General features: G+C 34.4%; 1 protein-coding gene across 3 annotated transcripts in view; it reads right to left on the reverse strand.

Annotated features, from left to right (window-relative positions):
- Nucleotides 1-22,719, reverse strand: part of LOC149787914 (protein O-linked-mannose beta-1,2-N-acetylglucosaminyltransferase 1-like) — a 164,523-nt gene extending 141,804 nt beyond the window's left edge. The window contains exons 1-6 of one of the 3 annotated variants that reach the window (XM_089974161.1): nucleotides 22,637-22,719; nucleotides 19,833-19,922; nucleotides 9,509-9,586; nucleotides 6,412-6,456; nucleotides 4,668-4,770; nucleotides 2,238-2,296 (exon numbers count right to left, since the gene is read on the reverse strand). In XM_089974161.1, coding sequence (XP_089830287.1) covers nucleotides 2,238-2,296; nucleotides 4,668-4,770; nucleotides 6,412-6,456; nucleotides 9,509-9,586; nucleotides 19,833-19,869 — 322 coding nt within the window. In that variant the 5' untranslated portion in view covers nucleotides 19,870-19,922; nucleotides 22,637-22,719. Of the gene's footprint in view, nucleotides 1-2,237; nucleotides 2,297-4,667; nucleotides 4,771-6,411; nucleotides 6,457-9,508; nucleotides 9,587-18,242; nucleotides 18,301-19,832; nucleotides 19,923-22,571 lie in introns of those variants that run through there. The other 2 variants (XM_089974160.1, XM_089974162.1) reach the window with 2 other exon arrangements.
- Between the last annotated feature and the right edge of the window lie 5,159 nt (nucleotides 22,720-27,878).

Raw genomic sequence — 27,878 nt, forward strand, 5'->3', positions numbered from 1 at the left:
AACATCCAAGGTGGATGCTTTAACCACTAGGCCAGATGAGTGGTCAATACATGTATGAAAAAAATTTATGCCCACAAATTATTTAGGTTTTTTTTAAAATATCAATCATGTAAGACCATCAACACTGATGCAACAACAAAAATTCCACTTAGAGGTTTTGTTGACTTATAGAATATACTGGTACAGTAAAACCTGTCATGAGCGACCTCTGCTATGAGCGACCACCTGTCATTTCCGACCACAATCGTAATGCACGGATCGGTTTTACTATATAAACGCTCTGTTATGAACGACCACCTGCTGAACGCGACCAGCGACCACGATTTCTTGGCAAAATATGCATTTTGACACTGCTATGAACGACCGCATCGCCAAAAAATCAAAACAGATTGACACCACTGACTTTAACTTAATCCTTTGTAAACACTAGAGCTCGGGATAAATGTAGTAAGCAAACAAAGTGCACATTAAATAACACTGTAGTTGAACAACCATACATCGGGATAAACACCTCTAACCATCATTTAATCCTTTGTAACAAAGACTGCATAAATAGCAAAGATTGCTCTAATAAAGTATTTAAAAATAATTTGTCTTGCTACAGTACCAGTTTTGTGAAATTTACAACTCCAGCGTACGGTGTCATTTGTAAACTGCAGTAAACCAGACTAAAGTACATGTCACTAACCGCCATTGTAGTGCCGCAGTCATGTGAATAGCCAGTAAGAGTAACATCAAAGGGAGTAATGATGGATATACGCAGTCAATTTAGAGGTTTGTATTTTTCTTTATCTTTATGAAAACTCACAAAACGCCGGTAGTCCTTATGTCCAAGTGAGAAATCGTTTGAAAGGGCTTCAGTGTTGGTTTGAGTACGTCGTTTGCTTTCCAGTTAATCCATAATGCCTGGAGGGTGAATGAGCTCATTGTCTTTAATACTAGTAAGTGAGAATCATTTCCAGATTTTTTTAAAATTATTTTTTATTTCTTTTGTTAGTGTTTCACCAAGCCACAATCTGTTTACGTGGGTGCAGATGGTCGGAACATTTGTTTATCGAGCTATAACGCTGTTGATTTAAACTTCGTCTCAGAATAAATGTATTGTTTCTTGATGAGTTAATAATGTCTTTTGGTTTCATTCATTGGTACATAATATATATTTATTCCACAATTCCCCAAAACCTGATCAAAACCGATAGTCTTTGTAACGTCAACACTAATAACAACGGCAGAATCTCCACTGAAAAAAAGAAACATTTTAACGCTGGAAGAAAGGATTAATGTCATTGAACGAAATGAAAAAGGCGAGACCACTCGCAAAATAGCAGTCAGCTTAAGCGTCGGTAAAACGCAAGTTCAGAATGTAATCAAAGACAAGAAGTCCATTAGAAATGAATGGCAGAAAGGTGCACAAGCACAGATGAAATATGCCACGGCACGACGGACAGTTTACGGAGATCTCAACGAGCGAGTATGGGAGTGGTTTTGTGTTGCAAGGAGTAAAAACATACCAGTAAGTGGAAAGTTGATTCCGGAAAAGGCAATAATTGAGATACATGTTCAGACCAAATAGCTGAGTAAAACATGTCAACAAAAAAGTATAATGGATTTCTTTTAAAAAAACAAGTGAATAAGTGTATAAAATAAGATATATACATCATATCTAACTGTTCATTTTTTGTACATATTAATGTGATGTTGAAATATAAATTTTATTCTCGTTGTTTGATAGATGTATATCTTTATTATATAAAGATATTTTGAGAGGAATGCATGCAATATTTAACAAGATTCATGAATAAAGGATATGATGCATGTACAGTGAGTATGGGTATTATTTATTTTTCAATAATGCTAACTATTGACCCTGAAAACCAGTCCATTTTCACACACCTCTTATGAGAGACCACCTGTCTTGAGAGACCACTTTTGGTTGGCAGAAGGGGCGGTCTCTCATAACAGGTTTTACTGTATAATGACCAGGACCTTATGTGAACATCATTCCATGTCAATACTTTTCTATCTAAAAGAGTTCTTTTCTATCAAAAAACGGTTCCAAAATTAATGGCCATTTGATAATTTTGGATATAACAAAATGATTTTCAGGGTCTCTGTTATATCCAGTGTTTGTGTGAGTATCTAGAAAGTCAATAGTGATATTATTATCATACACGTAAATTACTTACAGTATGAACTCTTTTAGTCTTTTTATTAGTAATGCACTAGTAAATACTTACGATCAATAAAAATGGCATTTATTCCTCTCTGACCATTATCTCTTGCAGGACTGATATAGCTGAAAATATGGCAAGAAAGCTGAGTATGCATTTTATCTAATCACATGCCAGTAATTGATCACTTGACATTCATATTTATTAGCATCATACAGTGTAACAATGTAAGTGTGGATTCATTGACAGTAAACATTTTTGCAAACCGACAATACCACCACCCACATTTTGGAACAATGGGTAAATACAAACAAATTACACCAACAATTTGTGTGCACAACATAATGTAGAAAATATAAACAGGCTAGTCAGGTCTCTCCACATACATTATTTTACTCTTGGCAACCTGTATATGTTTTCAGTTAATCATAAAAATTCTGTATTGCACTGTAACAAAACAATTGATAGCTGAACTTGAACCTAGCAAACCCAATTTCAATAGGCTTCTGTCTCTATACATCTGTAAGGCACATATGAAGTTTGAGAAAAGAAGAGCACAGGAAATTAATATTATGTTGCAGAAACCACTGGTCTAAGGGCAGATGGATGGACAGAATGACTGACCAACTAATGACTGGACAAATGGAAAATATGATAATCACTATCGCTATATCCACTGCACCTTTGGGTAGGAGGATAAAACTTTAAAGTAAATGAGCCTTCTTTATAGCATTTAATTAATACTTCCATGAACATATCGCTCATACATGATCTTAGTTTATCAATTTACATACATGTAAATATTTCCTTGTTATCAATTTACATACATGTAAATATTTCCTTGTTATCAATTTACATACATGTAAATATTTCCTTGACATATTTCTAGTAGGTGATCTTACTGTATCAATTTACATACATGTAAATATTTCCTTGGACATATTTCAAGTAGGTGATCTTATTTTATCAATTTACATACAAGTAAATATTTCCTTGTTATCAATTTACTTATGTGTAAATATTTCCTTGTTATCAATTTACATGTAAATATTTCCTTGGACATTTTTCAAGTAGGTGATCTTACTTTATCAATTTACATACATGTAAATATTTCCTGGTTATTAATTTACATACATGTAAATATTTCCTTGTTATCAATTTACATACATGTAAATATTTCCTTGAGCATGTTTCTAGTAGGTGATCTTACTTTATCAATTTACATACATGTAAATATGAGCCTTATCAATGTCTGAAAGTATGCCCAATGCTAAAATTTGTGGCACACTGCATGTAAAAAGCATGATGTATATCGGTGTTTGATAACTGAATGCATAGCCAATTTTTGGTATATTCCAAACTAAACTTCACTTTTTGTGCAATACATTTCTTTTTCCTTGTTGGTGAAGACATTTTCAAGATGCAATACCGAATGATAATTCAAATAAGTGTCTGTGATGCATGCACAGAGGAAAATTCCAGTTAGGCCCCAGTTCCTCCCAAAAGCATTTGTAAAACTACTCTTATACATATAGATTAAAATACGCTAAAATGCTTGCTACTGGGCCAACAGTACCAATCAGCTATAGTTCCACTAATATCGTGGCCAGCAGTACCAGACCATTTCAGCAACTACTGACATCATGACTAGCGCTTAACGGGAAATCAGTTATTTTATTAAAGATTTAAAACAATTGAGATTTGGGGAATTCGTGATTTTCTTGCATGCGGCATGAATCAATGAATTGCTGAAAAAGTCGTGAAATTCACGGCAAAATCATGAGGGTTGGCAGCTATGCTGTTGGTTTAAAGCTATTTTTCAACACACAATAAGCTATACATGGCACCCAGTATTACAGGTCGAGGAAGAACCCAAGAAAACCCCTTTAAGAATCACTGACCCATGAGAAGCTTCTGGCAACCTTTTTCACATACCCACACTGGCTGAGCTCAAGACTCAAACCCATAAAGACAGATGTAAGATGGCAGTGATCAGTAAAGGAGAGTGTTCAAGACCACTTGGCCACATGGAGCCCACTTTATTTTATCTTGATCTGTTTTTATGGAGTATTTGACAAAAATTCTAAAACAGTTTAAGCTGGTTAAAACAAAATACCTTTTAAGTAAAAAAAAATAAACTTAATACTAGTAAAACATGCATGGACCCTAGAAAGGCAAGGGAGTAGTCACACCTTGATACAACTTAGAATTTTGTATCATTTTCATATGAACTCTTTGAGCAATCAAAGTACCCAGCATACACTTTTTTAAAGTGCCTTCCCTGGGTACCAATGTATGTTTAAATGGAACAAACCTAATTCATAACAGAATAATCACGAGAATATAATTAGCATTTCACAGTTTGCTTTGTTTCACACACATACATAGAACATAAAATGTGCAAAATAAATGCATGCAAGAACTGCATTCTTGTATGATTTAAATAATTGAAAAAAAAAAAACAATAGCTTACACCAGTCATAATCCTTAACTTACATGGTATCTTCAAAACAAATAGTTGGAGCCTCATTCTTCTCCAAGCCTGTTTTCACATAGAATGCATACTGTCCATAGGGGCACTTGAGACCACATTTAGTATCTAAAAAGTGATTAGAACCAACAATGATGTGTTATAGAAAGGTAATAAGATCAGAATAATGAAATAGGCAATGATCATGTAGCTCCCTTATGGGACAAGTTTCAAACCTCCCCAATTTGCACCTAAAAAGATCTATTTTACCACAATATGCCTATATATCAAATCTGTCCCTATTTCTTCCCTCAAACAAGAGGCCATCCCTTTTTTAGGCCATATTTTAAAATACAAAAGGGGTCACCTCAAAAGAGGGTGACCAGTCTAAAATCTTCTAGCATAAATAAAAACCACGCTGGCAAAGTATGCTCAATAATTGATTTTATCATTATTCTTTTAGAATTTAGACTGATTGCACTCTACCATGTCACAGAGTAAACATGCAACTTAAAGTCAAAATACATTTGTTTGCAGAGAAGAAATAGTAGTTTTCAATAATTACAGAAATTTCCAGCCCCCCATTACAAAACTGTTGTTGTTGTTGTAGTAGGGTTTAACGCCATTTTTCAGCACAAGATAGGCTATACATAAATGGTGGATGAAGAACCCGGGAAACCTCCGGAAAGAACCACCGACCCACAAGAAGCTACTAGCAAGCTTTCTCACATAACCATATTAGCCGAATCTGAGACTTGAACTCACGCAGACATAGGTGAGATGGTAGTGATCCGTAACAGTGAGCACTTTAGACCACTCGACCACTCGGGGCCCCCCCTACAAAACTGTTAAACTTCAGATCTTACTTGAAAATATTTTGAATAATGAAATGGCTGTGTCTGTTCATTTTGTGCAAGAGTTTCAAAACTTGACTAACATATGATACTTGAAATACTAAGTAAACATTTAGGATGGTAGGGTCCAGCTAGAGGAAGAACATATTGGCATCATTCAGATGACTAGGTCTTGTCAGTAAGTTTGTATTTTTTTTATTATTTTTCTTTCCAGATACCTACTCATAAGTTTTGGAAAACAGTCTTCCATTGTTCTGATATCAAGTGCAGAAACAAACTTGCTACTTATGCATCTATGACTTTAACAATTTACTGGACAATTAGTACCATGTTCCATTTATGTCACTAGTCTCAATCATGTCTCGGTCACTGAATCTGACTAGCAATACCTGATCCATTATATGTAAACATAAAATGTCAAAACCTGCACTACTTTATGTTTGTGTCAACCGATACTTCAGTCAGAGTAGACAGCTGCACAGAGCCGATACTGGTATCTTGAAAATGTCATTACAATATTTATCACAGACATGACCTTAAAATGTGTTTCATATGATTAAACATGTCACACATAAGAAATACATGTCTTGTGTTGAAATACTTGCACACTGTAACTGATGTGTATGTACAGTGCAGTTACACATGATAAACCATGAAGATAAAATCTTTCCAGTAGTATTTAACAAGTCATCATATCCTGAGTGAGTTACAGGAAAAGACTCTTCTCCACTTCAGTTTCTTTTGGCATCATATATGGCCAGAAAAAGAATAAATAAAAAATAATACTGTTAACAATCTAAAATATTCAATGGAATAGAGTAAAAATTAAGAGACAATGTTTTAAAATCCTACAAAAATTCTGCAAAATGTATGTCAGTACTTTATTTACCATCTACTTTTTTTAACTGAAACCTACCTGGACTTTTCTCCAGACCACTGACATCCCATACTTGACGGCTCTCTATCAAATTAAAATTTACATGTTATATGCCAAGGAAATCACACTCTTCATATATTGCCTCTACAAAAGAGATTAAGCATTAAATGGCTAGACAAGAGAATGTGACAGCTTACTGACCATGTGTGGGTAGACAAATGAATGTAATAACTAACTGATCATGTGTGGCTGGGCAAATGAATGTGAAAGCTAATTGTTTATGTGTGGTTTGAGAACTGAATGTTATAGCTAATTGATCATGTGTGGCTGGGCAAATTAAAGTGATAGATAACTGATCAAGTGTGGCTAGAATGTGATAGCTAATTAATCATGTGAGGCTGGACAAATAAATGTCCTAGCTAACTGATCATGTGTGGCTAGACAAACGAACGTGAAAACTAATTGATCATGTGTGGGCAGACAAATGAATGTCATAGCTAATTGATTATGTGTGGCTGGGCAAATGAAAGAGATAGCTAATTGATCATGGGTGGCTAAACAAAAGAAAGTGATAGCTAATTGATCATGGGAATTTTTATGTTTGAGACTTGACATTATTCATGATATTGTAGCTGAAAAACAACATTTTATGTAAAGGTAGAAGTTATGAATTGTCTAAGTTACGAAGACTAAATGCAGACAATTTACAAATCCTACTTAAATTTTTTTATGGTAATTGTAAAGTTGAAGTTTGTAGCTGCTTTTATTATGCTGTTTTAACTTTGTTCTGCACACAATAAAAAATATTTTTAATATAGAATCCATGTTCAAAACATGTGCACATAATATTATATGACAACAGAACCCAGTGATTAGTGATGAAATATAAACATTTACGTTTACTCATAAATCACCAGTTCAAAAAACAACAAGAGGACCATGTGGGCCTAATAGTGCTCACCCAGATAGTTGACATACATAAATTGGTGAATGCAAATTCACACAAACTGAAACTGTAGAGAGGAAACAAAAAGTTTGCAGCATATAGCTGCTACAGTATGTTAATGTTAGCATTATTTATATTCTTTCCTGCACCATATATAGTAACACATTCTTGGTGGAAAAAAATATAAGTCATTTAGGCAACCAGCATTCCCCCCAGATCTATCCATGTTGCTGTAGACTTGGCCCTAATTCATCCCTCCAAAACTGTTCACAGCCCAATCCTTAAGTAATGAGCTGATGAGCAGACAATACATAAAAATAGGCTTTGTATCTTTAATGGCAGCTTGAAAATAATGCGAGTACATAATTCTATTCCAGATCATAGTCTCTAAGTGTCCAACTTGTCAATTATGAGTGATATAAAGGAAAGAAATCTTGTTTATACTGTTTTAATCATAGTGTACATGTGACAGCAAGATAAACATCTGCACTCTACATTTTTCAACCTATAAAAGTGTAATATTAGCATGAATACATTTGGGAAAAGACTAAAATAGTTTTGAGTTTGAAAGGATTGCATAATGTTTGTCTAAAAGGCCTGAACAAACTAATTATTTTTTAAAGATGATCACCAGAAGAGGGGAGGTGGAATGTTCTTGATGAAAGAATTCATTAAGTGATATGAGAACAGAAATATATCTGCTTTCGTTCAAACTCATTCTTTTTTTTAATTTAAAATAAATACCAACACCCAAATACAGAAATTGTGCCAGCATCAACTGAACTGTGGGATATTTGGCACAATTATTTTTATTTTATTTGGGCCAACCTGTCATGAACCGCAGGATTCCCACAAACTTGTATTCCAGAAGCCACAATGAACAAGACATCATAATAAGTCATTTAGTGAAAATCCATTTCAACATGATCATCCTTTCTGGAAGAGCAAAAGTTCCACTGGGATGGCCATATCAGTAGCCCTGGTAGCACCATTTTCATTTATGGCTAACTAGAAGTTCGCATAAATGTATGTGTCAAGTTTTAAGCCAATCCTCGCTATTTAAAAGAAGTAATGATACAAGCTTGTGTTAATGAACAGACAGATGACCATCACATTAACTCTTCTGGTCTAAAAATATTTCTGTATATATATATGTTATCAATACAACTCTAAATTTAGCTTGACAACAACAAAAATGCCTCTGCCAGAACGGGTAAAGTTAGAGAAATTGTACACTTTTAATCTATGTTTGAAAAGCAAAATGAACAAGTGCAAGTTAAACAAATGGCAAATTACTCTGTAATCAATTTTTGTTTCCATAAACTAATGACTATTTTACCTGTACTTCAATTTATGGATTGGGATGTGGTCCTACCATTTCCAGAGAAGGATTATTGTTTGTTAGATATTTATTTAAATTTGCTGTTTGAAGGATGTACAAAACCAATGAATATTGGTGCCCCCAAAACAAGGCCAGGGCCTGTGTGTAATGTCAGTTCATAATATATTAATGAGAAACTTTAACCAAAACCTTAAAAGATATTTGATGAATAAACCAGAAGGTGATATGTCTCACTTCCCACAATGACTCCAAAAATACAGTTAATTAATGAAGAAATGTGGATATCAAAGATTTCTGTCATCAATAATTTGAGTTTCATACTTTTCATGCCTTTCACATCAACAATGAGAATTATCAAAATTGTAAATATAGCTTTTAGTAGCACATTTAATAAAAGAATTCTGCTAAAAAATTCTCACCTGCAAACCTTATCCCATGTAAGATTCCAACAACCTGACCGAAAATCTAAACAAATCGCAATGTCATTGTTTTGACTTATAACAAACAAAGTGACTCTTTTATCTCATTATGTACAACAACAAAAAAAAACACTTGCTGATGACATGCATTATGATCCTTGCTTAATTTCCATTGTAGATTAAAATAGAAATAAATTTTTTTTAGAGTTTACTTTTATATTATGTGAATATACTGGAGCTAGAACCAAGGAAAATAACAACTACAAATTTTTTTACCATTATTTCTACAGTCTGTACACTGTTTTAGTAAGATTGTTTTTGAAGGTTTGTTTTAAAACAACCATTCAAAAAAGATACACCTCTAAAATCCAAATCACACTCACACACTCTAAAATGAGTTTCAGTGAAAATGTAAAATGGCATCCTTACTTGGAATTCTGGCCACTACTGATACAAGATAGAGACACAAGCAGGCAATAGTCAGCAAAGTACAGATCTTCTTCATGCCTAAAATAAATCAAAACAAAAAAAAATCAAATTATTAAATACAGAAATGGCATGGATGGTTCAGGTAACAGTAAATTAAATAATATCTTCTTTTAACATAATTTGCAATTGATAGCCCTCAAAATACATGCAACTTTAATGATATATATTTCAAACCTTGTTTATTTTTAATTCTTACCAAATAATTGAATTAAAAATTCATACAATATTTTGATAAAAATATTAAAGCAATTACCTTTAATAAGTGTTCTCTACTGAAATGATTTTGTTTTAAGTGCTACACAGCTGTCAAAATAATTATCAAGGGAGGCAACCAATCTAATTACCTCAGGATAAGAATTTATGTCCCTTTATATATTCTGATTGCCTGGTCAAAATTACTGTAAAATTTAGAGTGTCTTATTATTATGATATTATTAAAAACACAAACTATTGAATAATCAAATCTGTCAGAGTCAAATATTATAATGTGTAAATAAATGGAGCCCAAAGCAGCCAAGATGTGTGAGATGTTTACTGTTACTATATAATGGGAAATACACTGACAAAAGACAAACATGTAACATGAATTTGTAGCAAAATGTAAAATGGTATCATATCTTTGGCTTTAGACATCTTGTTCAACCATATAACTAACGATCCACTTTGTTCCGCATAAGTGACCCTTTGCTTGCAGAGATGGGTGAGAGAGAACATTTATTTATGGTGGCCCAATTCTAAGAATCATTCCAATTTTAATGAAATTAATTTCAACTGCATTTTCTAATGGGAGGATAACCCAAAATAAAACTATCCACAGAGTTTAATACATGTGGTAGACTGACCCAAATCACCTCAGACCCTGCATTATCACTGTTTTGTGGTTGGACAGTATGTGACCATTTCACCAAGAGACAAAAAGATTGATTAAGTACATGTAACCAGTATTTCTCCAGGGGCTAACTATGCAAATTATTTAAAATGTGAAGGATGGACGATACATCAAATCAGAAATATACTAATGAAACAAACTAATGCACAGATGGCAGTCAGATGGACCTACCTGTATTACCAAGGTTATATTTATCACATGAAATGAAATTAAAAAATGTGAAGAAAACATATATTTTACTTTAAAATATTCTAAGATCTTCGCTAAATAAATGAAAACATTTAATGGACTGGAACTCAACTTTATAAGTACATTTCCAGGATTTTGAGATAAGACCATTTCTTCTTTTTAAATGCTGAGTGTTGAAACCATTCTCTGATTTTCTTGAGTGAAACAATTGTCAAATTAGTCACTATGACAGCCATACTGGATGTAAGATCAACACCATTTCATTCAGCACAAACTGGACACTAACAAAGACTTTTGGCAAAAACTTCATGATGATATGACCATCAATTCAGGAAAGCTAGTGACAAAATTTTCAACATGGTTGTGGCAGCTATATTTGAGGTCAGTTTTCATTCAGGATCAACTGTATACCATAATTAGTCTACTGGTTAAAACCCATTTCTGATATGACTTTCCATATGCAAGAAGCAAGATTTTCAAGATGGCTGCCATGGTGACCATACTGCATGTCAAATCCTCATAATTTTCGTGTCATACCAAGTAAACATCAAAAGCAGATTTTTTGTGCAAACCCTGTCATTGATATGACAATTTCATCAAGGTGGACTAGCAATGGTGGCGCTCTACAGTTTCGTATTTTGCATAAGGTTAGGATTTTAAAGAAGAAGAATTTTCCCGGCTTTCCTCACTGGTTATACTGGCTATTTAAAAAAGACCTTGTATATCTTAGGTATAATGCAAAGAGCCTTTAATTCCCTATATTTTGGTGTATTATTGATAAGTGTACTATGGGTTATAGAGTATACAGCTTGGCCTTACTTCAAATGTGCACCTTTCAAAAAAGTGCTAGCTCTACTTGGTCATTTTCACTTCCTGAACTTCAGAGGTAAATTGTATAAAAAAGAGCCGATAACTTTTTTTTTACATTTTATATATTTGGTAATTCATTCATTGCACTTTCAGAAGCTGGTATTGTCTAGTCTGGCAAAATTCATTTTCCCTATTTTAATAGCTGCTATGTATAGTGTACTTTAGACTAATTCAGACTGATTTTTTAGCACAAGGGAGCAGTCATTTTAGTTAGCAGTGTGCTTAAATCATGTAAAATTTCCAAAAGTACAATATCCAAAAGAAATATCATCCACATTACATTAATGTAGCATAGAGGTATGCCAACATTCTCTCCACTGTGCATGTTTTAAATGCGAACTACTTCACCTTACATACGTCACTCTCTCAAAAGTACATATTATCTGGTGAGCGCCCCCAATTAAATGTTTAAGACAGCGACTGTGGCAGCCATACTGGAAATAAGATTGACGTAGTTTTCATTTAGGACCAAGTCTTCTGGTGAAAACTCCATCGGTAGTATGACTTACGATTCAGCAGAAGTGGCAAAAACAAGATTTTTGAGATGGGCATAATGGTGGCTATATAGGTTATCAGTTCAGAACCAGTTTCACTTAGGACCAACTAAACACCACAGGAAATCTTTTAGTGGAAACCACATGCTGATATGACCATCTATTCAGGTGAAGTAGCAATAACGAGATTTTCAAGATTGCTGCTGTGGTGGCCATATTGAATGTTCAAGCAGCATCATTTTTAATAAGCTGCATTTAGATCTAATGACATGTATATAAAGTTTGATGGCAGTTTAGAAGAAGTAGCGCTAACAAACTTACCGCTAATGACAGACTAGCAAGCAGTTAATAGATCTGCCCATAAATTCCAGAATAGCTAATGACAGACTAGCAAGCAGATAACAGATCTGCCCATAAACTCCAGAATAGCTAATGACAGACTAGCAAGCAGATAATAGATCTGCCCATAAATTCCAGAATAGCTAATGACAGACTAGCAAGCAGATAACAGATCTGCCCATAAACTCCAGAATAGCTAATGACAGACTAGCAAGCAGTTAATAGATCTGGCCATAAATTCCAGAATAGCTAATGACAGACTAGCAAGCAGATAACAGATCTGCCCATAAACTCCAGAATAGCTAATGACAGACTAGCAAGCAGTTAATAGATCTGGCCATAAACTCCAGAATAGCTAATGACAGACTAGCAAGCAGATAATAGATCTGCCCATAAACTCCAGAATAGCTAAAAATCCTTTTCAAAAGAAGACACAGTGCAAAGACATATTGAAGAAAAGAAATTGCCAGCATGGAAAAATCCTCTGAACATTATACAGTATTAACAAGACTAATGATACACATAAATTTATCCATTGCACCTCAAGAAACAAGTCTCTGAAAAACTTAAATATTCAAATATGAACAGCCTCTTACAGATTATTAGTAAAATCCTTAAATGAACAAATATTCAAGAAATATTTTGTTATCTCTTCTGACAAAGACTTGGATCATGCAGGGTTCTCCCTGAGATTTTTGTAAAGGCATCTCTGACTTCATCGCTTCAAATCACATGGCATTTTAAGCATGTTGGGCCTGAAATGCTTAGAAAAAGTACAGTTGCGATGTTGAGCTTATGGGGTGATACTTTGTCTATTGCCAGTCTGTCCGCTATTGCTGTAATCTGAAATGTCCATTTTTAAGTTACTGTGTTTCAAATCTACAAAAAGTCGAATGGCTAATTGTTTGATCAGTTGATTACTTTTGTTGCACCAATATATTCATTCCTCATTAATTATGCCAGTAATGTGATGAACAATGTAAAACCAAAAGATGCATTAAAAAAATGCCTAGATGGGGTACTTCACAGCAGTTTGAGTAAAGTATTCAAGGTCAATTTTAAAATCAAGGCATGCCAGGGGAACATCAGAGAAATAAAATCAGAGGAAACATGCAGACTGCTATAAAGATTTTGAGTACAGGTATATAAAAATATATTTATAATTCTCTGCCATGTGATGCATAATAATAATAATAATAATGACCTTATTTAAAGAGGGTAATAGAATTAGCTAAATTAGCTAGAGCTTCACATATATGAAAAAGCACAATATTCTGAATATAATATATTAGTGATAGCATCATGTGTGTCAAGATCCGTAAGTGATAAATGATGTGTTACTTACATCTATAAGGTGCTTTTTGTTATTGAAATTAAGAAGCAAACAATATGTGTCATTATCTTGCACTGCATTATTGATTACATTATTTTGTAGATACAAGCTTCAATGTAAAAATACTTTCAATATGGCATGAAAATTTCACAGTACATTTAATCAAAGTTAGGGATGCAAATTTTTCACAAATGTCAAAACACATACAAAGTATGCAATAACAAATGATGGCATTTAAATGAATCTATCTGAAACTCAACCTTTTCCCCAATCTTCAAGTTAGGCTTACAGCGGCAGCTATTTATATTAAAAATGTTGACACTGCACATGCTGTACCTCACTCAATGTGCCACTGTTTCATTTGCTGTACATCTTTTACCTCTTATTATAACAGGAATCAATTTATAAGACATGTCTTTGTTGACATGTTAGGAACAACATCTAGGACATGTCTTTGTTGACATGCTAGGAACAACATCCAGAACATTGTTGTGCTAATTCACAATTAAAGAAAATCATTAACACAATTAGACCTATGACCTGGATATGTGCACTGCATGTAGGCTCTAAAATAACTGTGGTTTTAAAAACTTGAATAGGTGTTTGTTTTAAAAAAATACTCATCAAAAGTTCTGCTAATTAAAATGTTTTTAAAATGTAAATGTAAAATTTAAAGAATAGTTTGTATCATCAGCAAATGAACCTGATGTGCAATGCATGGTGCAAGCTGTGCCACATCATTGGAAAAATCACCCATACTTTAAGCAATGAATTAGCTGAAAACAGTCCTTTTAAGCAAAGGAAATATATCATAGACTGTAACAGGTCATTTCTGCAATACTGACAGTAAACTAAACTAAGCCATTTACACATGTAAACCTGTTAGCCTCAATCAAACTGGAAACTTTCTGCGCCAAACTCAAATACAGAAATATTTGGGATACATGTAGCAAGGTAATTTAAGTAAGAAATTACTATGTACATTTTTTGGGGACAAACTCTCATATAACAAGAACTGATAAGGGATCACTTTATAATGATTATACAATGGATTTTCGCCTGTATTTCTTCTATATAAAGTATCTAAATTGTCAATGCAAACTTTATGTGGGCTGTGCAAGGCATAAAAGAGTAAGTACCAATGATATGGAGGGATTTTATCCATAGTCACAATAACCATTATTGATACTTGAAATGTATATAACCATGACTTGTATGCATACAGAGAAATACTGTATATATTTGCTTATAAGTTGAGTCAACTGCAAACAAAAAATATCCTGATCCAACATAGCATAATATACATGCAGATCAGGGTCTATGTTGTTTGTTCTACTGATTACTCCTAACAAACTGCACTGAGCCAGATCTGCTGGCACATTGTGCAGATCTGGATCTGTGCAGTTTGCAGTCAGACTCATATTATAAGCAATTATATATATGGTAAGTGATGACATATTTAATTTTTATTGTTTGTTAATTTTGTATTTATTATATGCTATTGGTTATGTAAAATTATATTTTTGGGGCCAACTTTGTCCAAAATCAAATCCAATGTCTACCTAATTAGGATCATTCATTTTTTTAAAATCTGTAAACAACTAATACACAGTTTGTATTTCTCTGCAAGTTTAATTTAAATATCAGGATCACTATCTTGGTCTGAGTCAAGGATATTATGATTATCATGTTGTTTATTTTACTTTTAGTGTCAGACTTTGTCTAAATATAGTTTGGAGTGTTCTGGAAATAACTTTTGTCCTACACCCTGGCTCTTCGTTTGTGTCTTAGTTTTTTTCTACAAACTTGCTTCTCTAGAAATTATTCATTCGAGATCTTGAAGCAGAATTATTTGTTATGTTCAGTATCTGATATGGGCTGGAATTTATGTGTTCAGTTTATTTATTAACTGGAAATAATAATATTCGTGGATAGACATTAACTGGGAAGTATAGTGAATTCGACCAAGGAAGCCCTGGATTATAGAACCGTGATTCAACAAGAAACTGTTGGCACGTCCATTACAATTCAGGCCACTGGTACATTAGTACAATAGAGACTACTGGCCACTACAAGCACATTAACACCTTCAGCATTGGAGATTATTTGGAATGCCACTAAGTTTATTAGGAACTTTATTCATCAGGATTTGTGTTTTGTTAGATGTTGACAGCTACAGCCATATTTAAAGGTAGACTGGCATCATTTGTATAACTTAAAACTCTTCAGTCCAGGATGCTTTCTATCAAATATGATAAGTGTTTTTTTTTAAAAGAATTCAATTAAAAGACTTTATACTTAGTAATGGTGGGCATATCTGATGATGAAATAACACAATTTTCCAAATTTGAAAGCCCATAACGCCAGAATGCCTTCTGTCAAGTATCACCAAATTATCCTGAGCAATTTCAGGGAAGCAGTTTTTGCTGGAAGCTTTTGCTTCTCATAATGGCAGCCATATATAAAGAATGATTGGTATCCTTCACACAAATCTGAATATAATTTCAATGCATAACATAACGTGTCTAAGTTCAATGCAAAATCCAAAAGTACCATAAGGAAAAATAAGGAATGTGTACAGTTTATTATGTTGTTGTTGTCAGTGTAGGGTTTAATGCCATTTTTCAGTGCACGATAGGCTATACATGGTGGCCGGTATAAATGGTGGAGGAAGAACCCAGGAAAACCCTGGAAAGAACCACTGACCCATGAGAAGCTACTGACAAGCTTTCTCACATACCCACATTAGCCGAATCTGAGACTCAAACCCGTGCAGACAGAGGTGAGATAGCAGTGCTCCGTAACGGAGAGCGCTTTAACCACTCAACCACTCAGGGCCCCAGTTCATTATGTAACTAAACAGTATTTGTATAAATTTTAAACACTTAGAATTAAGATTCCTTATAAATCTGACTACAGTAAATAATTCTTTTGACTAAAGCATGAATAAATGCACTAATTCTTTTTACTACAGCATAAATAACTGTACATACTTCTTTTCACTATAGCATGAATAACTGTACATAAATCTTTTGACTCCAGCATGAATGACAGAAAAGAATTCTTTTGACTTCAGCTTGAACTGTTAATAAACAAACTGTCATTTTATTTCAGGACTAGGCAATACAATTCACTCATTAGCTGATTGTATTATGATAGTCTCACAACACGGTCATGCCAGATGCATGATGGCAGCTTCAATTATTCCAGTTTTTAATAACAGTGACAGATAATCTGAACAACTACAAGCTGTAAAACTGGCAGCAATGATTAGCAATTTCATTAGTCACATAGGTAAATTAACTGATTTATAACATTTTGTGAGAAACCTCCTTTTTTAAAAACCATTGTATTCTTCGTTTCTCATTTGTGAATCTGTCTTGATGGAGTAAACATCAGTTGGCTACTGTTTACCCTGGATTAAGCCATGCTTGTGCACAGGAAGCACTGAACACAAACATAAGAAAAGGCTTGATGGCTTTATTGTGAATGGTTCAATAATAATTAGATTAACAATTATCAACTCATTAAAGAGCAGACATCTTTTAAATATAAGCTGAGATGAGAGTGATGTGATTGACTATAGACTCAAATAAAATGAACATTCACAAATATCAACAATTAGCATCCTTATTCATTTAAAGCAAGACAGTGATAAGACATTTTTTTCTAGAAGAATACAACACATCTTACCAAATTATATAATCCAATTCTTTGTCATTTTTATGTTAAAACTTGGTATTTCTTCAATAAATGGGTTAAATATTTTAAAATTTAGAAAGGAATGCCATGACCATGATATATCTGAATTTGTGTTAGAGCAAGATGTGTTATATTGGGTTTCGGTGCATGTTATTGAGTATGAGCTCTGTCACTAGGTTAATTCCACGCCTTATGTGGTGCATGTTTCAACAGTGTATTCAACAAGCCCAAATGATAAACAAGGTTAGAAACATTACATAAATTCTACACCAATATTAAGTATAAACAAAACACCAACACCAAATCAACCTAGTCCTGATACATAAAATTTTGACCAGTTAAGAAAGAACAAATAAGGAATGGACTGTTTTCTGACCAACATGAAAACAAATCATAAAGATGAATAAAAACTTTTGAAATATTATGCTGTATAAATTAAGTGCCCAGCTATAAAACTGCACAAAATATTTAGATTTGTACTAAATAAAAACCCATCTCAAGAAATATATTTTCTCTTTCACCAAAGGGTTTCCTTTTTGGTGGATCAAGGTGGACACTTCTCTTTTCATCAGCATCACTTTCATGCCTCAATTTTGCATTTAAATTGGTGTGAATGATTGTAACAAGTAGTAAGAGATAAGTCCAATTAGTAATATCAACAAAACAGAACTGTTTCTGTATCTTTAGCTGAAATTAAGAAATATATTCTTTACTTTTTTAGGTGATATTTACACTTCGTACTTGACTCACCCTATTAGTAATTTCATCTTGACTTGCTAAGTTTGTAAAATAGTCCATTCCAAATTTTAAGCTACTAAATACTGAACTTCAATGTGAAAATAAATAATGAATTTAAACCTCGTTATTCTTAAAAGTTCATTTTCAGTGGTGACCACTGCTGTAGTACACTGAAAATCTGAAACAAATATCAAACTTCATTACTCCATTTGCAAAATTCCTTTGTTTTCAATTCTGACATTTTGGTCCAAATTATTAACATAATGACTGGACATGGTCCCAAATCCAGTACTTACAGTTTAACTATTTTTATGAAACCATGGGTGGCAAATGACTGGACATCAGTTATGTATATTTAATTTGTATTGTGTGTAAGTCCACAATTTAAGAATGTAAGAGTCATTTTGTAAACAACATATAACATAGCTATTTTTTGTTTGAGTGTAGCTTATATTTTAAGATAATTATTACTTGTAGGTTAACATGTTTATTTAAATTTGAGTTCAGGACATTGGTTTTTCCCTCAGGAATTCCCATTCTACCTATGTATGCCATGTTCTTTACTACAATTTAAGTGAAATACCTTACCTTGTTTAAAACTTAGAATGTTCTGGAAATGAGCTTTTGACCCTCATCATGGTACTCTTATTGCATTTTGGGTTTTTATATTAAGGTTCATTCACTATTTTCTGTTACTTAATTTTAGACCACAGAATTGCACCCAAATCTAGTGCTTACCACTGAACCCTTTTATGAAATTATGGGTGGTATAAAGGATGTACATGGTACCAAATCCAGAACTGAATGCTGAACCCTTTTATGAAACCATGGATAGCATGACTGGACATATCAAATCCAGTATTTAAAGCTGAACCATGTTCTGAAGTCATGGGTAGCATGATGATTGGACATGGTACCAATACCAGTACTTACAGCTGAACCTTTCTATTAACCCTGGGTACCACAGACATTCTCTGAAGTAGTAAGAGGAGACATTTAGTTTGCCACATTTTTTGTGCCAAATTCAGGTTCACAATGAATATTCTACAACATATCTTACTCTGGTTATATTTTTCCCTGTCCTTCAAGAAAAGATTATAAAAATACAATATAATAAACAAACCAAAACTTAGGTTATATGGGCAGTTTCATAAACATACTTTGTCTTCTAATTTTAAGACTACCAACACATAAATAACTTTTCATTTTTAATGTCAGATCCAAAACTTCAAAATATAAAACTACATGCCCCTTAAGTTTTGTAAACCAAAGACATAAAATACTCCTTACTTTTAGTGTTAACTTTTGTACTGTGCTTGTTAAAAGTGTATTGCACAGAATGAAAAATAGCAATTGTTCTGTATTTGGTTCCATGTAATGACCAGTGGCAACCTTCTGCATATTACATGAAATTTCTGTTATTACATTGATAAAAACTGTTACTATGAGAATACCTGTTAAATTTACATATTTAGTACCATGTTTGTATAAATAAAAGGCATATATTTTATGATTCAATTATCTGAAATAAAATTTCAAGTGTCAATTATACTGGCCCTCATGAAAATGCAACAGGACACCTGAACTTCTAAAAGCAAGGTTACGATTGTTTGATTTACAAGTTCATCCATAAAGAGATATCAAATTTATGTTCTATAATAAAGCTTATTTCGATTAATTTCTCAAATGTTAACAATCTTACTCCCTTACCCAATTTTCTGCAGAATCTTCGAACAGTCCTGAACATCTTTCTGGTTATTCAAGCCAAGAGGATCCAGTGATTTTTGAGCAAATTTGATACTATAATGAAAAAAAGGACTTTAATCTATTGGTGGAGTATTTATTTCCAATCAGTTGAAGCAACTAAATAAAATTTCATTACATTGAGTTGTCTAATTGTCAACTGACCATTCCAAGGCAGTTTCCTCAATTTCAGGCTTTCAGTACAATGTTTCCCTGTTGTTGTTTTTTCTTCAACAATATTGGAAATATCACACGACTAATGAACCTCTAATGTGATGGACATGTTGCTATTGAGATTTGAGTAGTCATATGACTCATCTGAGTTTCTTCTAACCCATCCCACCCCATTTCTTATATTTTGACATTTCTGATGGGGTGTAGAAATGCAAATGGTGAGTTCCAGGGCAAATTTCATCAATAATGAAGTTTCTTCTTGTCTGTCAGTGGATTAAAGATATTCTCGATTTCTGAGAAAAGAAATCATATGCCTATCAATATCATGCAGGTATATCTCAATGAAAGGTCTTTCAAGTTTGCTATGCTGGCTAGCAAGCCGCTACCCAATGCCATCACCACATGATGCCAGCAAATTCCAACTTTTCGATAGGCAAATGACTCGGACCAAAACATAAATTTCCAAATATCAAGAGTCAGAGAAAACTCAGATTATCATGTGACTAGCAATGCAAACTGTGAATATCAGGTCAAATTTCATCATCACTGTCTCATCTGCCAGTGGATTAGAGGCATAGCGAATACAATACTTACAATTTCTGAGAAAATAAATCATTTTTCTATTGTTTTCATTCAGGTATGACTTGATACAACATCATTTAAATTTGCTAGGCCCACTAGTACATGGCTACCCTATGATGCCACCACACAGTGGAGGCACAGAGATCTCACTAGGATTTTAAAACTAGGAGTCCAGAACTCCTATTTTTACCAAAATAGTCCAACCAACAACAGTTGCCATCCCCATAAGCATATTGGGCATACCTGAAGTGGCTAAATGTCCAGATGAGAAGAACCATTGGTTGTCTTTGAGTTTAATTTTCCAAATTCCTCACACCACTGACTGGCTCGTTTGTCCATTTTAGTGAGACTGAAATTTGTCAATTTAAGGAAAGGCCTTATTCCAAACATGAATACAGGCATTACCTCTTTCTTACATTTGGCTACTGTTCCATCCAAACTATCAATTTTAGCAACTTTAGCACTCTTCTGAATATCATCACAATGTTCATCAATCTGCTGTTTAAGCCCAAATTACTTATCCAAATTTTACAAATGGCATTTCGTCTTAGTCTCAACATGTCTTGATTTCGAGGTCACATGCACTACTTATTCTGCTACATTAGGAAATAACACAATATTAATGAAAGCTAAATTTGTTCATTTGATGTACTCTTATAATGACATGTACATCTCTGGGTCTTTCTGCCTCTGAATTCAGTCACTGTAAATATCATTACTATGCAGCTAGTCAAAGTCTTTAAACATGCCACTTAGCTATTGCATCAGGTTCTTTTGATGTACTCTTATAATGACAACATGTACATCTGGGGACCTTTCAGCCACTGATTCTGTCATTGTAAATAACAGCACAGCTAAAATGATCATTTGATCAGCACATTTTCACACTCAGCAGGATTGGCAAGCCTTTGAATTTGCTGCCAAACTATTGCGTGCATAAAGAGGACTCCTGCATAAGATATTTTCTACATAACAGATAAAAAATATGCATCCAAATAATCGTGATTAAGCGTTTCGAAGACCTTTGAGGCAATTCCAACTTTTCGATAGACAATTAGCTCTGCCACCACACCTTAACATAAATGTCCAAATATCTAAGATGGGATGGGAAAGGTCAGAGGAAATTCAAGCTATGGTTCGTTCCACACAGCATTATGAATGATTATCTGCATGTGTTAATTCTCATTGAATTTTCATATCTGTGTCTCAAAATATAGTTAAAATTACTGAATTTGTTTCATGCCTGAATAATTTAAATGCATTTCATATTGAGACTGCACAAAACCATTAATTTGATACACGCTGAGAAATACTGTTCTGTGAACATGTAATCCACCATGTTCATCCAGAGTTCTGGAAAGAGTCCATAACTGATACTGCAAAGAAATCAAACAGAAGCAACTACATTATGGCCGAATATAGCCAAACAGGAAAGCTGATCACTCTTTAATAAGCAAATCGACTATATCGACAACTTTGATGTAAACAAACCACCCAGTCTGGTAATGTATTTAATGAAATGCGTTACGCTCTATGAATAGTCGAATGGTGTTGAAATGCTTCGTGCGCTACATTTAATGAACCTGAAAATTCGCTGACCAACAGACGCGGATATCATTCGCGATGCTGTGCGGTATGATTTACACTAATGTGGTACAAAGTACAGCAACTCTCAAAACACCGTGCAGCATAGTTCTACATGTAAGACCTCGACGAATATTTATAGCTTTGGGCGTCAGGCACTAAAACAAAAATAACATATGTTATGTCTTACATTGCAGGACTAGGGGCAGTCACAGGGGTTCGTTACAAATAAAATTAGGAGTCTAACCTGTAACAATATAACACGTTATATTATTACAGGTTAGACTCTTAATTTTATTTGTAATGAACCCCTCCCTGTTGATGAAGTAATGCTAAGAAAACCTATCGCCAGCATTCGCTGCATACATAAAGACATTTCCCAGTCATTGATTCTTTTTCATTTGGTATATAAATATGTTCCTTGTCTTTACTCTCATTGGTTTTTATTCTCTATCTGACGATAAGTATATGCCTGAAACAGATACTTCTTCGACACGTTGTTTACCTATCAAAGTTACAGAATTGAGGAAAAAAGCCGTTCATATCCGATCGAAGGGTTAAGAATCAAACCAACAGCAGGAAGCCGAGACTTCCATTTTATGTTATTGATGGGTACACAACAAACGGATCGGGTTTTCAGAACAGACCCGTGAACAAACAATCAAATATTTTTCTGAAAGTCACATTTCTAAATTCATATACATGAACAGATTTCCTACAAATTTTCATTTATATGACATTAATAATTGGATTGAGTGAAAATCCCAATTACCTTGAGTTCTCTGTCGTTGAATGTTCTCCATCACCAGGGTACTTATAGAGTAAATTCTCAATGTCTAGTCACAAAACAAAACAATGAGTTTTGTCCGGAAGCTGTTCACTGAATGGATTACTTCTTGCCCAACAAAAGGCATGTAAGGCAAATACCGTACAGCAGGCTCTGCCCAACCAAACAATGTATTGATTGTATATTGAGAAATATCTACATCAATAACCTTTATGGGTGGCTTCCTGAACAAAATAAAACACATATAAGGCAAAATATCTTACAGCAGGCTCTTCCCAGCCAAACCAGATAATGTGTGATGAAAAATGCATGCTCCAATAACCTTTAATGGCATGGCTTCCTAAAGGACACAAAAAGCCTATGAGGCAAACTATCTTAATGGCAAAATGTCTTACAGCGAGGTCTGCCCAACCAACCAGGTATTGTTAGTGTGTTGAAAAAGACATAACCTTTACGGGAACAGTCTTCAGCTGTAGATCTTTATTTCTGATGGGGAGTCGTAGAACAACTCTGGTGGGCTTCATCTCGCCCAGATGATGGGGTCGAAGGTCACGTTTGTTCGGAGGACGGTATTTGTTTACTTGCAGTAAGGGAAGAAGAAAAAAAAACATGGATGGCACTCTACAGTTTCGCATCATTAGATTCTTAAAGAAAAAGAACTTCTCTCGGTTTGCTCACAGGTTATCCTGGACGTTTAAAAATTACATTGTATATCTTCTGCATTGCTAAAAGAACTTTTAATTTCCTCTATTTTAGTGTATGATAGATTGGCGTATTTTGGGTTATAAAGTATCCAGCTTGGCCTTACTTCAGACGTGCATCAAATAGATGCTAGCTACTCTTGGCCATCTTGACGTATCAGTCCCTAACCCTCCACCTTTATCTGCTACTAAGAGAAACCTCCGTATGATAAATAGAACCAAACTTATGCACGACATCTAAGCTAACTTAACAACTTCCTTACCTCCTACCGCAAAACAACTCGATAATAACTGCCTGCGTTCATTGCTTGACAAACATGCACCAGCTACCAAGTGCAGAGTATCAATTCAAAAGTGTTCTCCATGGTATAGCAGTGTTAGGGACCAGCTTCGCGCTGCTAAAACAGACCGCCGTAAAGCTGAGGGGCTTTGGCTTTCCACCAGACTCACTATTCATAAGCAAATCTATGAAGCCTCTGAGAAGAATGTCACAAATATAGTCCATGCATTGAAATCAGCCCACTACACTACTAAGATCATGGAAAGTTTCAGCTGCAAAGAGCTCTTCGAGATGACTAACAAGATAATGTCAAGGAACAAATCTACACCACTCACAACTACCTTCTCTCCGGTCGACATTCCGGACATGTTTGCAAATTTCTTCCGTAACAAAGTACAAACCATTAGAGATAAGCTTGACACCACAATTTCAATTAACTCGTCGTCACCATACAGTTGGGATACAGAATTTAAGCGGCAACCATTAGCAGCATCTGAACCTGTCTGTATGGATTTCGTACGTACAGTCGTGATGAAGAGTGCACCAAAGTCATGTGAACTTGATCCTATTCTAACATCACTGCTGCTTGAGTGCTTAGATCCAGTATTGCCTTCACTAACTGATGTTATTAATACCTCTCTCATACATCCGGGGAATTCCCATCATTTTTCAAAACTGCCATTGTAAAGCCTCTGCTGAAGAAACCAACACTTGACCATAACGATTTAAAGAACTACCGCCCAGTTTCTAATCTCCCATTCATATCAAACATCTTAGAAAAAGGTTGTTCTATCCCAGCTTGTATCTCATCTAAATTCAAACAGCCTTTTTAGCAATGTACAATCTGCATATCGCCCTTGCCACAGTACTGAAACTACTCTTCTAAAAGTAGTTAATGACATTCTCTCTGCGTTGGATAGCGGAAAGATTACAGTCCTCACGCTCCTTGATTTGTCTGTAGCATTTGACACAATAGACCATGATATATTACTTCACCGTCTCCAGCATGTATTTGGCATTCATGATACAGCCTTACTGTGGTTCAAGTCCTTCTTGGTCAACAGGACACAAATTGTATCTGCAACTGGAATACACTCCAGTTGATCTATGTTGTGGTGTTCCACAGGGGTCTGTTGTTGGACCTGTTCTCTTCATTCTGTACACTCGGTCGCTCTCAAGTGTCATAAATAGATCATCATCCAGTGTCTCACCAATTGTACGCTGATGACACCCAAATATACAAATCTAGCCACCAAACTGAAGCTACCATCCAAGGTGTAGAGAGGTGCATTTCTGATGTGAAATCATGGATGACATGTAACAAGCTGCACATGAATGATGATAAAACTGAGGCCATTCTGATCACAACACAAAGAATTTCTCATTCACATCCTTTACCTCAAACAATAAATATCAGCAACACCAACATTAAATTCACACAATCAGTACGAAACCTAGGTGTTACTCTGCAAAGTACTCTCACATTGCACCAAGATGTCATGAACATATGCAAGGCTGCATATCTTGAGATGAGACGCATCAGCTCATTTCGCAAATATCTTTCAGTTGATGCCATTAAAACACTTGTGTGTTTATTATTACTTTCAATTCTGGACTATTGTAACTCAATTATGTCTGGTTCATCTCAATATCTGCTCCAGAAACTTCAAAAAGTTCAAAACACAGCTGCTTGGATCATACTTAGAGTACCACGATCAGTGCACACCTCCCCGCTGCTCTGTACCCTACACTGGCTATCCATTCGATCCAGAATCAAACACAAAATTTGTTCTCTGTGCTACGTTTCACTGTCGGACTCTAGTCCAACATACCTATCCGACCTCACCTATGTGTATACACCAGCAAGATACTTACGCTCCTCTTCTGACAATCGTATACTCGTTATTCACACTATGAAAACAAAGTCATATGGACAGCGTTCTTTTGCATACCAGGGCCCAGCAACGTGGAATGAATTGCCCACTGAACTTAGACACAAAGACACAGTGATCACATTCAAGAGGGCTCTCAAAACTCACTTATTTCGACTGCAAGAACAAACTTAAAGACCTAATAATATTTCCTACCTTAAATATTCTCAGCATGTTTTTTAATGTTTTCTAATTTCATGGTGTTTGTTTTTGTAATCATATCATTATATGTTTTTTTTTATCTTATGGGTGTTGTCTAATGTTGTAAAGCGATTAGAACTTCTAAAGATTAGGCGCTATACAAAGTCCTCATTATTATTATTATTATTATTATTATTATTATTATTTTCACTTCCGGACTTATAAGGTACATTATAAAAGTAGAGCAGATAACTTTGTCTACATTTTACATAGTTTGTAGTTTATTCATTGTACGTTCAGAAGCTATATTATGTAGTCTGGAAAAAATCATTCTGCCTATTTTAATAACTGCTACAAATTGTGCACTTCAGACTAATTCAAAATGGTTTTCGAGAAAAGGGGAACAGGTATTTTAGTTGTTATTGTTGTTGTTGTAGGGCTTAACGCCAGTTTTAGCACAAGATAGCTTATACATGGCGGCCAGTATAAATGGTGGAGGAAGAACACTGGAAAACCCAGGGAAAGAACCACCGACCCACGAGAAGCTACTGGCAAGCTTTCTCACATACCCACATTGGCCGAACCCGGTATTTTGGTTAGCTCTGTAATTCCATCGTGAATATTTCCCACAAATGCAATATCCAAAGAAAATTAAGCAATAGCACATAAAAATAGCTTAGAGATATGCCAACATTCTATTTGTTGTGCATGTTGCAAATGCAAACAACTTCACTTGTCAGTCTCTCATCATTACATTATATATGTAGAGAGCTTCTCTTAAGGACCAGGAGGTCTGTAGGGAACAAGAAGGTCCGTAGGGGCCAGAGGGTCTGTAGGGAACAAGAAGGTCCGTAGGGACCAGAAGGTCTGTAGGGAACAAGAAGACTTCTGAAGGGTCCTTCGGCAGACTGAGAGAGAACCGGGCTATGCAGGGTGGCTTCTTGGTCATTTGATGAAAGGAATGAAACCGGAAATAGATCATGTTCGTCAAGATACGTATGTTCTATTTTTGAACGAATATAATTCAATGTAACAGCATCAGTGAAAATCGATAATATATATATACATTCAACTTGTGGACAAACATCGACAGTTCATATTTGTGTTAAATTATATACATTGATCATCCATTGTGATAGATTTATATTATTAATCTTAATTGTTAAACACTTTGATTCTGATTTGTTTACCCATTGATTTTTTTCATTTCTGAGTAGTTCCATTTAGGAACTATATCATTTACTTGTATCAGTTGTTGAATATCTTTATTTGATAATAATGATGATGCCAATAAAACTATATGTGGACCAAGGAGATATCCATAATTATAACGATAAACAAGCCACATACGTCAAAGTAAATGGTGATAAAATAGAAGGTAGTTTAGATACGGAATTCTGTAACATCAAAATCTTTCATATGTTTCACCTTGATATGAATATCTATATTGTATGTTTAACTTTTTCCATCATTGTAGATTATAATGATCATTTGTAAACAATATATTCCATAGCTAATCTGTGTTCAGTATTGCAGCTTGTAATGATAATTTGTAAGTAACATGTTACATAGCTATTTTTTTTAAATCCATGATTGTAGATTATATATTTTGAAATAATGATAATTTTTAAACTATAAATATGTTGTTTACTTGGGTTTGAGGTCTAGACCTAAGATTGATCATGACCTTGTAAGGTTCCAGAAAATAAACCTGTTTACAGTTTGGGGTAATTTTCCGTTGGGATGATTGAATTGTATTGCGACATAGGTCAAATGGGCATATATTGCGACATAGGTCAAGTAGGGTTGTATTGCAGCATAAAGTTGTGTGGA

Source organism: Sinohyriopsis cumingii, chromosome 11 (assembly GCF_028554795.1).
Source record: "Sinohyriopsis cumingii isolate HCF-2022 chromosome 11, ASM2855479v2, whole genome shotgun sequence".
NCBI classification, from domain to species: domain Eukaryota; kingdom Metazoa; phylum Mollusca; class Bivalvia; order Unionida; family Unionidae; genus Sinohyriopsis; species Sinohyriopsis cumingii.